Genomic DNA, 17,536 nt, shown 5'->3' with positions numbered 1-17,536 from the left:
AAACCAGGTTGTTCAGAGAAATTTTATATTTCTCAAAACTGAAATGGGCGTTTTGCTAACATGTCAGGACTAACGTGTCTGTGAGTCACCTTTAGACCTTTAGTGTCTGCGTTTTCTCTCTAATCACAGTTTGAATTGGGTCTAATTATCTTCAGGTGTATTCACATTGGGTCTAATTATCCTCAGGAAGATATAAAATGCCTACATTGAAATAAAGTAAAATACAATACATATCTGATCTCCTTGAAAAAAACTTGGTCTGTTTCAGATCTGGTCCAAAATTTCAGACCTGTGAAACATTTATTACTGAGATCTTATCTGAATCAACCTGCCTAACAGAAAAATACAGGGTTACTCTAAAGGCCTTACGATTTGGTCAGCGCAGATCCGTCCACCCATTTCCACCCAGTGCTCCCAGTGCTCCCAGTTGGGTCATACAGACCAATCCAGTACGCGAGACCATCATTCCCATTCAGGCGGTACAAGCTCTTCTGTTGATTGAGACCGTAGAAAATGTAACAATGACTTTAACATCAAGAATGGTCAGCATCTTTACTCTGACAATATATCCTGCTGTCCATCCATGTCTTCTCCTCAGTGGAGACGAAGTAACATCTGCAGTTAATCAACCTCCAACCTGCAGGACACTGCTGAGAGGAACTACAACCCCTCAGCTCTGGAGGAGGAAACAAACGACACATCACGAATTAGACTGAGGCATTTAATGGGCAGCTATAACTACAAATAGATCTCCAACTTTGACAATGAATTTCATTTAAAGGCAAAAATATACAGTACATATACTATTGTATATCTGTGACCATAAAACACTAATTGTAATTAGTACCTACAGTATATAACAGACTACAACTGCAACTCTGCAGTCATCAATTGCAAACACATATTCATGTCTAAAATGAAAACAATAAACATAAATAACTGCAGTAGAAAGGTACACCCAATAGAGTGCAGATCTCCGCCAGGTGTGTCTGCAATGACAACAGCTGTAATGTTTGATTGACTGAATACAACCCACAACAGGCTAACCCCTCGTCTAGACTACAAGTGTATCAGATGTGTTTTTCACTCACACGTCTCACAAAACAGATACACTCTCATTTTAATCTATGCAGATGTCTACACCGGCTCTCAGGGGCACGACTCAGCACCATCTCAGTCTCACGGGCATAACGGCGACTTGAAGCGTTTATTCAAGTCAATTTTTTTCAACATATGAGTATAAACGTGAAATTGATGCTTAATAATATGGCATGGCATAACTGTGTCTCTGGCTGCAGAGCAGCCGTGTGTGTAGTTCCGTTAGCTATTAGCGACGCTGATGCCCTCAGCTGTGTGTGTACTGGTACTGTTAGCTGTTAGCTTAGTATGCGAGATTAGCTGTGGACAGACACAGAGATGCACACACCTGCATGTACACACTCACTCTCACACACGGTGATCTCATTATCCCCTGGCAAAGAAACATAAATCCCCTGACTGTGGTGACTCCTGGTGCCAGTATCAGAAAAGATACTGCAATGCAACAACTGTTCCTGATGTGCAGCTAACGCCAATACAGTTAAAGTTTTCATATTTGCTGTTCTAAATGGCATGTGCTATTTAGAAAATAAAAAACTTTACTAAACAAGAGCTGCTGCTTTTGAACTTTCCCAGCAGCAACAAAGGTTTCTTTGGAGAAACCACAAGAAGCGTTGGTATTTACAGGAGACGTGACCAAACTGTAAAAAAGATGAAGACTGAAAGAATGATGAAGAATGGAGGAGGAAGAGGAAGACATGAAGAGAAACTAAAGTTGAGGTCAGAAGACTGATTTGTTCTCACCCCTCAGCTGTAGCCTGTCCCTCTCCTCCTCCACGTTCTTTATCACGTTGGTGAGTTCAGTGATTCTGTTTTCAAGCAGGCTTATGTCTCTGGTCAAGGCGTTGATTCTGTCTTGAGATCTGTTGTGCTCGCCAGGCTTCTTTTTCTCACAATCGTTTTCCTCCTCCTTCACCTGGTTTTGGTCGCTGAAATCAGTCGCGTTGCAATTCAAGTAGGTTGAGTCCTTGCTTGAGTACACTGATATATAAAAAATAAGTTACATTTAAAATGTATTTTTTTATTAATTTAAATCAAACATTTTGTTCAGGTTTTGTTTGACAGCAACATGTACAATTACACCACTCAGCGTGTGTATTTGCAATATCGTGGTGCTGTGAATGCAACACTGTCTTTGTTATGATCTTGTTTACCAAAGAAGGCGTGGACTCAATAGCAGGCACAAAAACACAAGTCTCTTGAATTTGTAACAAATCTAATTTATTACAAATAAATATAATTATAAATGGAACTGTGAACAGGGCTGGAGTTCCTAAAGGTAAGGATCCAGGTCGAGGAGGAGCAGCGTGCAGGAGTGAGCAGGCAGGTTGGTTCCAGGAAGCAGCAACAGCTGACAGGTTCACAGACCTGAACAGAGGACAAAACAGGGTGAATCCAATAGTCAAAAACCACGAGCATGAGCAAGTCGAAAAGCCAAAAATACAAAGGAGCCTGAATACGTAATGTACCACTGTGAGTAACGGACGATCTGGCGATGAGTTGCAGGAAGACCAGGGTAGATATACTGCTGGTGATTGGGATGATAGATTGCAGCTGCTCCTGCCGTGCCTGCCCAGGAGGAGGGGGAGGAGGAAGGCCACACCTCCCGACACACTGACAAACTAGACAAACCAGGGAAAAACACACAAGATACAAAAGGGCAGGGAAACAGAGGAAACAAAAGGAAACACTAGCCTACAGTCAGTGCTATCATGACAGTCTTAGCACATTTTAAGTTGCACAATAAGAAGAAACCATACTCACATGTAAGACGTAGAGAAATATTGAGAATGGCTTGTATGATAAACAGCACGCCAAAGCCGAGAAAAAGCAGCTGACAGTGTCTTCTCTCTGCAAAATCAACACACATACAAACAATAAGAAAAAGTCTATATAACCATGGTAGCAGCCGTCTCAGGCTGTATTGAAGACTTGACACTAGTGATTGAGACCATAAACTCATGTTTACAATGTTTACTGAGGTAATAAGTCAAGTGAGAAGTAGGCTCATTTTCTCATAGACTTCTATACAATCAGACTTCTTTTTGCAACCAGAGGAGTCGCCCCCTGCTGGCTGTTAGAAAGAATGCAGGTTTAAGGCACTTCAGCATTGGCCTCACTTCTCACACTCTGGAGTTGCCCACTGAATAAATCACATAACATCCACCAATGTGTGTATAGGTTCAGTGTTGAAACACGCTTGTTGAATAAAGAGCTGATGCTTCCTGTGAGTTTTTCAACTAGAATTTAGCTTATTAGCAACAATAGCGTGTTGTCATGTTACGGTAGCATTTAAAGGTCCCATGAGCTGGAATCACTGCTTCCTTATTTTGATGTACATCGCAGGACTTAGAGATAAAAACAGTTTGGTTAAGGTTAAACAAAGATTGTGGTTATGGTTAAATATTAAACAGTAAACATACAAGTGAAGTCAGCATTGACTTTTTGAATATTTAACCAAGACCACAATCTTTACCTAACCTTAATCATGAGTTCCTAAACATAACCATTGTATTGCAATTGGCGGGTATTATTGTTAACACGCGTTGTCAGTGAACGTTTTGCAGATAGAGTAGGCTATAAAAGACAATTCAACCTGTGTTGTTTAACTGTACATATACAGTAAAATGATGTGTGTTATTACCTGTTTGAGTTGTATCCCCTCTGCGTTTCTGCTCACGTCTTGGTCGCTCATTAACATAATCTGCCATCTCTATTTGCTGCATCCTCCTGGTTGCCTTAATTCTTGGTGAGTTCAGAGGAGTCTGACCAGTGAACTGTGTGTTCCCTCTTCTGGTTTGTGTCTTCCCCAAGTGTGAACCAATAAGAAGAAGTCAAATTGAGGAAGAAACAATTACGTGGAAATACTGCATTTCTCAAACTAAAATCTGTTTCACTTGAACGACTGAAAGTAATTTATAATTTAAAAATTCAAAATATTTGATAATTTGATACATTTTGCCTAGGGCACCAAAAAGGCTAGCGCCAGCCCTGGAAATATGTGTAAATCTTCTTCTTTCTTTTTTTTACATCAGATTTCAAAACTAGGAATAAAATGTTTCCGTATGTAAAAACAATAAATAAAATTGAGCACACCGAGATAATCAATGTATTTTATTATATAACATCTCCCATCTCTTTAAAAAAAATATAAGTGTATGTGTATAAAATGGTGTTTTTCCTGTTTATGTGTTGTCTACATGCATCATCCATCCATCCATCTGCAACCGCTTATCCCGTTAGGGGTCGCGGGGGGGGGCTGGAGCCGATCCCAGCCGACATTGGGCGAAGGCAGGGTACACCCTGGACAGGTCGCCAGTCCATCGCAGGACATGCATCATGTCCCAGATAAAGCTACAGTATATCAGTTTAGATGAAGCTATGCACATCAGTTAAACTGCTGTTGGTACTACATGTTCCTGTACCCAGAGAGTGAATATACTATTTTTGTCTTTGTCGATGGATAAAAGTTGAGTATGTGATGCTCTCGTGGTTTCGTATGCTTGTTATGATTTCACTTCCTTTAGCAATGTGTTGACCTCAAACTCTGAAAATTAGTTTGTAGAACTTCCTCTTCCTCTTCCTCTTTCTCCCAAATTGCAAATCTTTGTTATAATTAATGACGACGGCAGGAGAAGATGGAGTGAAGCAAAAGCACTGGTTGGTTCAAGAGATAAACAACCTGACGAAAAAAGCTTCATAACTCTGATAACCATCATCTGAAATGACCATTTGAAAAAGTAATTTCACTTTGTTGGCACTTCTGCTTTCGGTCCCGGATTTGGCAGCAATGTTGGAAATTTGGGGTTTTTCACCTCGAGCTCTACCAGTGACGACATTTTGTTTTTCAACACATGTTGTGTTCTGTTGTCTCGTGGCTGCATGACAACGGAAAGAAAACTCCCTTTATTTTCATCTAAATGGCTCACAGGTGCCCAGATGTCACATCTAAATAAGCAACGTGTGTTATTACAGTATACTTCACTGTCCAATATTGGCAGATTTTAGATTTTAGAACAGAATATCAGAATATTCACAGAGCCGATAGATATCCTCTCCTCTGCTGTGAGATGTTTTAACACAAACATGTGTAATGTGTTTCCATTTAATGACTAATGTAATGTTTTATCAGTCATTTTAATTAATACACGTGTCCTTAATATCTGTTGTATGATCTATTGGTGGTGATTTGAATAATGGAAGGTTTAGGCTTCACACTGTGCCAGATTTGTTTTTAAATTAGGACTGTCAAAGTTAACACGATAATAACACTTTCTCACCTGAAAATAAGAATCGTTGTGTTTTCGTTAGCTTAGAATGAGCCATTTATATCTACATAGGGAGCGGGTCCTCTTCACGGAGTCCGCCATGTTGCACCGCCATATTTCTACAGTAACCTAGAAAGGACAAACCAAACTCTCTTAACTTTTCCTGCTTGGGCCGGAGACGATAACGTTACTCGTTCCCGTCATCGCCACTCTCTCGCTCTCTCTTGCTTCATCACTCACTTCTCACGTACACACACTCTCTCTACGCACTGGCTCTGCTCCAGATGGCTCCAGAGAGGGACATTCATGTTTTCGCGTCAACCACTGTAGCTCTCCAACACCCTTGGCACACGGGAGAGGCTTCACTTGGTTGCAATCACTGCAAGATATCGCTGGATCCTACACACTGGACCTTTAAAATGTTCCACTTTGCAAGAAACCAAGTTGTAGCTGGAGCAGCAATCAAAGGTCAAGGAAAAATGAGGAAGAACAAAAATGTGTTGCGTTGTTGTTTATAGACAAAATATAAAAGAAGAAGTGGGTTGCACATCAGTTTCACACTGATAAAAACACATTCTCTATCACCATTATTGTCACTCTCCAGTCAGTGGTGAAAACATGGCACAATCTGAGATCACTATGGACTACGTAAATCTATCTGATGGATCAGCCAGGAGCAACGCCCTGGGGAGGACTGCTGCAGTGTCTGGTGAGACAGAAAACCTTCAGTTTAACATTCAACCATAAAAGCAATATGGATATAAAATGAATAAATTTAAAATGTATAATTCAGAATTTTAAGAAAATTTCAGTGTAGAAAAACTGAGGAAGAACTCATTCCTCCATCTGTTTTGTGTGAAAATGTATAAAAATATTATAGATCTGCTTTTATGTGATGTCAATTCATTGACATTTTACACTGAAGACCATTTTACAGCTATAGTTCTTGTTTGTTTAATTGACTTCTAAGTACATAATGGTTCACAGAGCTGCCTAACTTCTGACTTCTTGGTCAACAGCAAAATTATCCAGATAACTCTGTAACCCCGCATCTCTTGTTATCTTGTTTTGTGTGCATGTCTGCCTGATTTCTCGTCACAGGGAGAAATCTCGTACGTCTGGTTGCTGTGAGCTTCGGACTCCTGTGTGTCCTACAAGCTGCTCTCAACATTTCCCTGCGTCTCGCTCTCTGTGAGTCAAACTGTGTCTACTGTTGCTCCTAGACTTTTTAAATGCTCTATTATAATAGGACCGGAAATTAATGGGATGTCAATTGATCAAAATATTGAATTGTGATTAATCGCTTGATCGTCCATAGTTAATCGGGATTAATTGCGAATTGATTGCACATTTTTTTTCTGTTAAAAATGTACCTTAAAGGGAGATTTGTCAAGTATTTAATACTCTTATTAACATGGAAGTGGGCAAATATGCTTGCTTTATGCAAATGTATCTATGTATTTATTATTGTAAATCAATTAACAACACAAAACAATGACAAATATTGTCCAGAAACCCTCACAGGTACTGCATTTAGCATAAACAAATATGCTTAAATCATAACATGGCAAACTCAAGCACAACAGGCAACAACAGCTGTCAGTGTGTCAGTGTGCTGACTTGACTATGACTTGCCCAAAAACTGCATGTGATTATCATAAAGTGGGCATCTCTGTAAAGGGGAGACTCGTGGGTACCCAGAAAACACATTTTCATTCACATATCTTGAGGTCAGAGGTCAAGGGACCCCTTTGAAAATGGCCATGACAGTTTTTTCTCGCCAAAATTTGAAGCGTTATTTAACCTTTTGGTTAACCACCGACATATTTGTTATCAATGAATTCATTAGGTTTTCTAGTTTCATATTATGCCAGTATCTTCACTCTAGCTTTAAAACTGAGCCCGCTACAACCTAAAAAATTGTAAGTTGCGTTAATGCATTAAAGAAATTTGTGGCGTTAAAACTAATTTGCATTAACGCGTTATTATCGCGTTAACTTTGACAGCCCTAATAATGTTATTAGTGTTTAACTCACATGATCAATGATAACATAGCAACGCCTCATTATAATTCTGTGTTTGTGCTTTCAGGCTCCATCACAGTTTCCATCCAATTCAGTAAAATTCAGTTAGACAAGTTTGGGGAAGTTTAGAAATACAACACAATGGTAATACCCCAACAAAGTGAACTTATTACTTTCAGATTCAGAATGAAGAGGGGGGGACTTTCCATTTAGTTCATGTATCATATTTTTGCCCTTATTACAGTTTTTCTCATTCGCTTTGGGCTCAATTCTTGAATGAGATTTTTTTTTCAAAACAATATATTCAAATCTCTGAACAATTAGTTTGTTGTTCACAACAGATTAGAATTTATCAATCATTCAAGCAAATTGCACGTGTTTTGGCACATGTACAAAAGAGTCAGTACAATAACCACTTGAACACGTCTGGCTGATCAAAGTTGAGTTGAGTTGATTCTCAGTAAAGTTGTCGTCCTCTTCCCAACTTAATATTCATTCATTGTTTGAGCCGTCACATGCAAAATGATCCATTCAATTATCAAAATCTATTAGATATTCATGTATATTACATAAATATTGATGATGAGGAGGGACAATTAGTTGTTTTTGAACTGAACTACAGCAGGTTTTTTTCATTATTGCAGGGTTGTTGTCGTTTTTTGGCATAGATGTCCTTTTGTGGCAAAATTTCTGTTCACAGTATATGACTTTACATGAAAGATCAAAAGAGAATTTTCTGTTTACATCACAGTACAGTACACATTGACTGTAAATGTACTGTATACATTCAAATATGTATATCCCTTTTCTGTGCAACTACTACAGTATTGTAGAGTATTTGACATGCTGTTGAAATGTGAAACTAAAAAGATCAGTGTGATATACAACAGCATTCAGCGAGACAAAACCAACATTCTTGTGTATAACAGTAAGCAGTCAGTGTCAACAAAAAAGAAGAACAACAAAACACAGACTTGGTATATTAGAAACATTTCCAGTTGAGTGCCATTGTGAAAAAACACCTAAACATTTTTGACCAGTACGGCTCACATGATGACAAAACAACTTTTCATGTTGGTGGCCAACTTATTGACACAATAACGAGGTTTTGAAGCATGAATGAAGTGTTTTGGGTGAGTTACTACTTTTTGCAGACGTGCAACAGAGTTGTGATGTCCCGTCAAACAGTCGTGACAATTGTACTTAAAGTTTAGAGAAAGTTAAGACTGTTTCATGAAATGAGCCAAAGCGATTGAGAAAAAACTGTAAACCCAAGACACAACTTTCAGCCTGTAAACTTAGTCCAGTATTCTTGACACATGAATTCTCATTGAAGTGTTCTTCTCTTTCAGACAATAAGACACCAGATATAGAGGCCAGCTGCACAAACCTGACTGACGAGCTGAAGAGAGAACTGATTAACTTTGGTCAGTTTGAGGATGAAACTCGTCATACCAATAATGAGAGCGTGCATCCAAAGAGACATTCAGCGCAATCTTGGGCCAAACTATATATAGTTTATCAGATGAACCCCACAATAAACCAGAGCCAAACGGACTGATACGATGATCCACTGTTGTAAATAAGACTTTACAGTTATACTGGGGTTTTGTTTTTTGGGAAGACACTGTAGGATTTATTAAACATGTTTTATTCAGACTTTGGTAACACTTCATTTTACACCTCCTATTTTAACCATGATATGCTATTTTAGCATATCAATATTAAATCAATTGGCCACCTGGCCAATCAGATTTAAGTTAGTTGTTTGTTTTTGCAAAAAGTCTGATTCAAATCATTTTTAAACTTTAAATTCTGCCTTTAGAGGTTCTCTATACGATATAGAGAGCATTATTATAGCAGTTATTTGCTATGTAAAGATATAGTGGAGTAGGGGTAAGACGTCCCCCGCTAGCAGGCGGGGTAAAAGGAAACTTTACTGCGCCTGCTATATTATCTGTAATTCACCGACCTTTTTTCATCATGTTCTTTTTTACTTTGAGCTTTATAATGGATACTTTGCATTTAGTTTTAAAGGGACTGTTTGTAACTTCTTATATATATAAATCAATCCGGGTCGGTGTCCCATGCGCGTTCTCGTGTGGCTACGCTGTTCAGACAAGACTCTAACACAAACTACACGGAAGCACCAAAACCTCTTGGTTCTATCTAGTGAAGCCCATCTTGTAAACAGTGTTGGCCGCAGTCGGAGGACGCGGGGGAGACCGTAGCTTTGGTCTCCAGGGCCGGAGTCTCTGCTCCTCTGCCTGCCTGCCTGCTTTCACTCAGCTCGCTCCACCTCTCGTGCATGCGCGCACACTACACACTGCATAAGAGTTAGTTTAGCTCTGAGAATATCTATTGAATGTACAGTGGACGTTTGTGCAGAAATAAATGCTGCAGCTCCTCCAGACCAACAGAGGTTTCCAGTGTCTTGTGAAGTGACGGGCTCCGCAGTGAGTAACGTTATCGTCTTGGACCAAAACTCCGGTGTCTCCCCTGTTCCCTCCGACCACGGTCGGGAGGCTGAGGCAGGAGAAGCCAACACTAGGATCAGCATTGATTCATGGAGAGACCTTCATCTGGTCAGCTAACATTACTACCAAGCAGGTGAAAGAGTGATATTGTGGTTTTAGCTGACGTGTGTCGCCTCACTGTGTTGATCAACGCTCATTCATGTCTTTATAGAGCGAACACAAGCGAAAGCAACAGGACGCTGACTTTGGTTGACCTAACGGCCACAGGTGTCGCTGTTAACAAGCGATTTCTGATTCTTACAAACAGTCCCTTTAATCAATTCAAAATCACTTTTCAAAAATGTTCAATTTCTCATAATCACAAATGTTAATTTCTGAGATATTAAGGTTACTCTTTGTTTATATCCAAAACAGATCAGTATTTCCAACAAGGCTGGGTGTATTTCCGTCCCAGTCTCTATTACATTTCTTCTGACACGAAGTCCTGGCAAGAAAGCAGAGCTTACTGTCTGCAGAGAGGTGCAGACCTGGTGATCATCAACAGCAAAGAAGAGCAGGTGTTAATGTGTGAATGAGTGTGACTTGGAGGTTAAGAGAGACAATAATAAGAGAGAGTGAAACATGTTATCCAGGTTTGGCCGTGGATTTAAATCACCTCCATTTCTATTGATTAGTGATCAACTGTTTTTCTCTACAAACAAGGATTTCACAAGAATATTCCACAAGCAGACATGGATCGGACTGATGTTTAGAGGGACGTGGAAATGGGTGGATGGCACTCCGCTCACCAAAAGGTTCACTCTTTTATTCAAATTACATTAATGCTGAAACTAAAAGCTTTTTTTTTTTATTTCAATGTTATTGATAAATCAATTTGTAATGAATCACAGGTAACATTTTTATTGTGTAACTTAGACCTGGTCACATTCCAGCATGTCGCTGTCCATCAGATGCTTCTTGGGTTGTAAAAGATTATTTTTTGGTTTCAGCTACTGGGGTCCTGGGGAGCCAAACGGGTTTGAAGACAGAAATGAAGACTGTGTTAAAATAAAGTTCTATGAACAGGAGAACAGCTGGAATGATATACAATGTGGAGACCAAAACTTCTGGATCTGTGAAAAGAGGATAGCTTCATAACTCAGCTTATAAAACCCTGAAAAGATGAAATTCACTTCATGTTCAATCTGAATGCACAAATTAATTTATTCATTCATTCATTCATTCAACCTTTATTTAAATCTTAAGGAATCATTGAGGGCATGCCCTAATTTACAATGATGTCGAGAGTACAATAAATAAGGGATAATGTACAGCGAGCCGGTCACTGTTGTGAAAGAATCCCTGACAGGGTGACGCAGCACCCTGACGCGGAGCGGAGTGTCTCATCGCCCTGAAGGGGGTTCTTTCATAACAATGACCTGCTAGCTGTACATTATCCCGCTTATTAAACGGCTACTTACTGAAGAAATCAAAATCTTGACACAAAAACGGTCCGCCAGAGTCCGACATCAGAACTGCGCCCATAGATACGATCTGTTATAAAGAAATTACAGACCGCAAAACGCCGTCATTAACCAATCAGAATCGAGTATTCAACACAGCCGTGTAATAATACAGAATAAATACACACAGAAAATAAGTAAGGAATTACAAGAAGCAACCAGCCAGACGACAATAGAACAATGTAAATAACAGTTACATTCAAGAGCGGAGAAGTTTGTAATCATGCATTTACAATCACCGAAGTACAAATGTGTTTCATTTGAATGTGTTTTGTAAACTGTTCCAAGGTTTTACAACACAAACACCAAAAGTAGTTTCCTCAAATTGAATGTTTGCACGCGGGACTTCAAGCTTTAGCCGATCACTTGAACAAGTTGAGTAATGACTGTAGGACCATTTTGTATGTACTGTACCATGATGTATGACGGCAAGTTGCCATTAAGGGCTTTATAAATAATTATTACACGGTTGTGTTGTAAACTCGATTCTGATTGGTCAATCACACCGTTCTGCGGTCTGTCATTCCTTTATAGTAGAACATTGCTATTTATAACAGACCGTTGCTAGCGGACTGTTTCTTCAGTAAGTAGCCGTGTAATAAGCGGGATAATGTACAGCTAGCGGGTCATTGTTGTGAAAGAATCCCTTTCAGGGTGATGAATGACAATGATGAGGTGTGCCATCGCCCTGTAGCGGGGATTCTTTCACAACAATGACCGGCTCGCTGTACATTATCCCTTACGTAAAAAACAACGCCTATCACGTTTTACTGCTAGAGATGCCCACCCAACCCTTTCATACAAAACGCAGTGATGAGTAGAATAACTGTCATTAGTAATAAATCTATAGGGTTGAGTGATAAACTCAATCTAATGGTTTGAGAGTGGAGGCAGAGGTGTGTCTTTAGATAACGTCACCATAATCCAAGACAGACAAGAAAACGGCCTCAATTATTTGCTTCCAACAGAACATAGGAAATAAAACTCTGTTTCTGTACAAATATCCAATTTTTTGTCATAGCTTGCTGACAAGTGTGTCAATGTGAAATTTAAATGTAAGTTTTGGGTCCAGCCAGATGCCGAGGTATTAATACTCAGAGACCTACTAAGTCCATTCAGAGTGGTAATGTGCAAACTGTTGTCCACAATGTCTCTGGCTCTAGAGAATAACATATATTTAGTCGTCTTTGCATTCAGAACCCAAAAAGTGTATTTTGCAATTTGTCAAATTCACATTTCACAATCTTATGAATGTACATGTGATTGAGTTGGATTTTGAATAGAGGAGAATGATGTAATGACTTAGAGGAAACCTGTGGAGTTTTTTTTACCTCTAGTAGCGCTACAGAGCCATTCTCATATGACATATGACATACACAAGGATGCACAAATATACAGATACAGAATCACAGCAATGCGCCAACAAAATGCAGAGAAGAAGGCTGATTGCTAATAAACATGAATGCAGGTTTCAAACTCTTGAAGGAAATGTACTCAACATATTTGTTAAATCTCAATGATACTCTCAGTATGTGTAAATGTAAACATAACTTTTGTTTGCTACCAAGAAAACCCGGCAGGGCCCCTTTAAAGAGGAACTATTATGCTTATTTTCCGGTGCAAACTTGTATTTTGGGTCTGTACTAGAACATGTTTAACTAGCTAGCTTTGTTTGAGGGTGTGCCAAACTAGCAGCTAGGCAGGTATTATGCAAATGTCTTACTTGGTGACATCACAATGTTACGGAAGAAAAGGCGGGACTTCAACAAGGCAAAAAAAATAAAAAATTAATAAAGTCAGTGCTGCAGCTATGAATACTGAGCTTCTGATCTGTCAGTCTACAGACAAATATATAGATACGTAGATGTTTTAAGTGTGACATTCAAGAGTCTTTGCACAACCAAAATGGAAAGCACCGTCATGCACCGTCAAAGTAACTGCCTCTTTTAGAAGTTAGAGTTACTCTGTACTTGATGAATTTCAAGAGCACACTCTGCAGACTTTAAAACGGCACCGTCGGTTCAGCTGAACATCATGGATGAACTGGAGATCTATGTTAATGTAGAGAGACTGTGTCGGTGGAGTTAAACAGAACTGGACATGCTCTCTCAGGTAATAAACACATTACACTTATTTTTTTACACACACAAACGACTATATATATTAAAGGAATACAAAAAAGCTAAAAAGACTTGTGTGATAAACAATAATGTAGAGAGAGTCAAACAGCAAGGGACTATGAATACCAACAGTTCATGAATAAATTATACATAGGGCCAATACTTTTGGATGGCAGCATTTTAAAGGGTGACTTTTGCTCCTTTGATCATTAAAATCACACAAACACCTACTTGTGGTAACACCAAGCACCCCTTTGAATTTCAGTGTGTTGCATTATGAGAAGCGACAATACAGACAAGCAAAACATTACATGTAACCTTCAAGTGTTGAAGATGAAGAGATGGTCCAGTCACACAACCTGACTAAAGAAAGAGACCAGTTACAACAACCTGATTAAAGAAAGAGACCAGTTACAACAACCTGATTAAAGAAAGACACCAGTTACAACAACCTGACTCAACCTTTTTATTTTTATTTTTATTTTTATTTTTATTTTTATTTTTATTTTTATTTTTATTTTTATTTTTATTTTTATTTTTATTTTAGCCAGCCTTGAGCTGACTAAAGAAAGACACCAGTTTGAAGAAAGCCCTGAAATGAAGACAGAACTTTTCTTCAGAAGTAAAGAAATCTCTGAAGAAACTGAACCTGTGATTTATCGCTTCATGTCTAGCTGGGAGCTGAACTGACTTAACTTTTATATGAAGGAGCAGCTGAAGGAGTGTGTGTACTATGTTCAAGTCATTTCTGCTATGTTGCCTTTGACTGACTCCCGCATACTTCATGTGAATGTGTTCATAACTTATTGTAGAGTTTTGGGTGAAACAATAATTAGCTTAGCAATATAAGCTGTATTTAATTCCTCCATCAGAGATTGGTGGTCTCACACCAGCAACTATTTGACAGGAAACTGTCTTGATTGTGCAAGACTAATGGCAAAATGAAGAAGTGTGAGGGATAATAAGTTGCGGAAAGAGTTCTGCTGTCGCATTCAGATTGTCAGAACCAGAGAAGAAGAAGCACCTTACAGATTAGTGCAGCTGGTTGTCATAATTTGCTGGTCAAGTATTTTGAGGTTTGTCTTTAAAGAGGAGGCTGAGATGACGCCGGACACTTCATCCAAGAGTGAGTAACTTTAAGGTTGTCTGACAGCATCATACTCTCTGTATCTTGTTCTTATGTTTGAGTTTGGAGGAGAAGTGAAATAAAAACAGTTCAAATAACGTAATATCATGCCTGGCTGTTCTGCCTAATAATAATATATAATGTTAATATATAATGTTGCATGTGTGTGTGTGTGTGTGTGTGTGTGTGTGTGTGTGTGTGTGTGTGTGTGTGTGTGTGTGTGTGTGTGTGTGTTTCTTTCTGCATCCAGAGGAAAAACTCTTCGGACTGGTTGTTGTGAGCTTCGGACTCCTGTGTGTCCTACAAGCTGCTGTCAACATTTCCCTGCGTCTCGCTCTCTGTGAGTGATCTTACTTCACCCTGTTCCTCCTGGGATTTTTATTTTAATTCACCATCTCAGTATTATAAACCCAGAGATTGAAACTAAACACAATTACCAGCTATGATAATGATATCTCATGAGTGCTTTCTAAATATATATAGATCAGTGGATTAATGATAAAACAGCAACGCTTTTGTGTAAAGTCATGGTCTGGTAGATGATCGGAGAGTATTATAATTACAAGAAAGCTGATATTATAGTATATTCAGATCTAGCAAAAACAGGATGGAGTTTTCCAGTTTTGAGTTATACTTTATAAGTATTTGCCTTTAAAATACAATTAAACTATTTCACATGTTTTGGTCGGTGTTTGTAATCTAGTGTATACAGTAACAGACACAATCAGCATTCAGATTTCTAACTATTTGTGTTAACAAATAACAGATACACTTGCCCAAGTCATGGGTCAGCAACCTGCGGCTCCGAAGCCACATGTGGGTCTTTAGCTCCTGTCCAGTGGCTCCCTGTGGCTTTTACAAAAAATGATATAGAAATGAATAATGTTTTTGTTTTTTTTACATTTTAACTTTTATTAATCTATACTACTACTACTATACTAATCCTATACTAGTAATGCACCGATACCAATACTGGATCGGATATTGGGCCGATACTGACTCAATAGCTGGATCAGGTACCGGTGACAATGGGGCCGATTTATTCAATTCAATTCTATGTTTAGTCTATGAGGACATTTACTGTTTCACAACTGAAAACACTAGAATAGAAAAAAGCTCATTTGGGCATAAAAAAACCGACACTAATAAAAGTGAATCTTTCTGCTCTTTCAGACAGTTCTTGTGCAAAGACGTCAGATCTTGAGGCCGTTATCAAAAACCTGACTGAAGTGGGAAAAGATTTGAAGAGGAAGCTGAGCACCTTTGGTGAGTATGAGGACGAAACTGCGAATTTTTTTTCTTCGGTTTTGTTATCCTCAACAGCTACTAACTCCCAACAAGGATGGGTCTGTCTTAAGCTTTTTGATCAATATCAGCGGTTGAATACTGTAACCATGATCACTATAAGCAGTTTCCACTATAACTGTATTTATTATAACATAACTAAACAATTGGTCCCTGATATTATCGGCTTAAAAGTGTTTAGTCACTTTCACTACAACAAGAGTTACAGGAGTGAAAAGTGTATTTATTTATTTATTTATTTGTTAATTTGTTACTCAATGTAGAAAATGAGGAAGAGCGCCCACCAGCATATTTAATTTTCTTCTTTTTTTTTTAGAGGGCGACCAGTGACCTCCAGAAGGCAACTGCCTTTATAGCCTATGCCTTAAGCCGGCCCTGATTATTTCTGTCTTTGTGCGTTGGCAGAGTTTCAGTCAGCTGTTTGATGTGTTCGTACTGAACTAGTTTCCTGTGTAGTGTATGTGACTGATGAGATATTTCACATAGTTCATTTGGTGATGTGCAATTGTGTATTTTCTCTGTCTTCATATCCTTACACTCATGCCTGCTTAATTTCATATTTAAAATATGTCATTTTAAACTATTTTAATAAAATAATGCATGAAAATCAAACTGAAACAGTCCCAGTAAAACATCCTAACCTGCCCTATAGATGCAGGCACCTTCTCCCATCACACATATGATTATTACTGACTATACTGTTATTTTGATTCACCATTATTTTGGCACACAAACATAAAAAAAATATGGACAACAATAATAAAGAGGATTGTTTACATTTCTATTGACCATTTCAGTACTTTCATTACCCTTTCATACTTCTCCCATAGGTGCATGAAGATTACTCTTAAGGCAATTTTGAGAAATTATGTATATTAGACTATAACTACAAAGGTAAACTGAAGAAAGGGCATTTATCAAATATTTTGAATTATATAATTATAAATAGCTTTCAGTCATTCAAGTGAAACAGATTTTAGTGTGAGAAATTGTATTTCCACATAATTGTTTCTTCCTCAATTTGACCTCTTCTAAACCTTTTAATTGTGTAATAATGGGTATATTAGCTCACTCTTGGCGAAGACACAAACCAGAAGAGGGAACACACAGTTCACTGATCAGACTCCTCTGAACTCACCAAATATTAAGGCAACCAGGAGGATGCAGCAAATAGAGATGGCAGATTATGTTACTGTTCAAACCAAAACCACAATCTTTGTTTCACCTTAACCAAATTGTTTTTATCTCTAAGTCCTGTGATGTACATCAAAGTAAGGAAGCAGTGATTCCATCTCATAGGACCTTTAAATGCTAACGTTACATGACGACATGCTATTGTTGCTAATAAAAGAGAAAATGTTTAGTATTAGATGTGGACAGTAAATATGTTGGTAAATTAATTAGCATTTACATGTAAATGTAGCTCAATTGTTATTATCATCCCCATAAAGACATGAATAAGGCTTTGTATTGCTTTCACTTTTCACTTTTATGGGGATGATAATAACAATTGAGCTAGATTGACATGTTAATGCTAATTAATTTAACAACATATTTACTAAACATTTTCTCTTTTAATATGAGTGAGATGATTGCGTGGCATAACGCCAGCCTCT

The 17,536-nt window shown here is 38.4% G+C and overlaps 1 protein-coding gene across 2 annotated transcripts; it reads left to right on the top strand.

Annotated features, from left to right (window-relative positions):
• The first annotated feature begins 5,378 nt into the window (after positions 1-5,378).
• LOC141764916 (C-type lectin domain family 17, member A-like) lies at positions 5,379-12,372 on the top strand. Of its 2 annotated transcripts, XM_074630605.1 has the most exons (6): positions 5,613-6,075; positions 6,468-6,557; positions 8,743-8,817; positions 10,282-10,424; positions 10,570-10,661; positions 10,857-12,372. In XM_074630605.1, the coding sequence occupies exons 1-6, from the start codon at positions 5,985-5,987 to the stop codon at positions 11,002-11,004; spliced, it is 639 nt and encodes a 212-aa protein (XP_074486706.1). In that variant the 5' UTR covers positions 5,613-5,984; the 3' UTR covers positions 11,005-12,372. The 2 variants fall into 2 exon arrangements, with proteins under 2 accessions (XP_074486707.1, XP_074486706.1); XM_074630606.1 differs by lacking the exon at positions 6,468-6,557 and having other exon boundaries at positions 5,379-6,075.
• The last annotated feature ends 5,164 nt before the right edge of the window (positions 12,373-17,536 follow it).

The sequence above is a fragment of the Sebastes fasciatus genome, chromosome 3 (genome assembly GCF_043250625.1).
Source record: "Sebastes fasciatus isolate fSebFas1 chromosome 3, fSebFas1.pri, whole genome shotgun sequence".
In the NCBI taxonomy this organism is placed as follows: domain Eukaryota; kingdom Metazoa; phylum Chordata; class Actinopteri; order Perciformes; family Sebastidae; genus Sebastes; species Sebastes fasciatus.
Note: the sequence above shows the minus strand (reverse complement) of the source record. Positions and strands in the feature narration are given on the sequence as shown.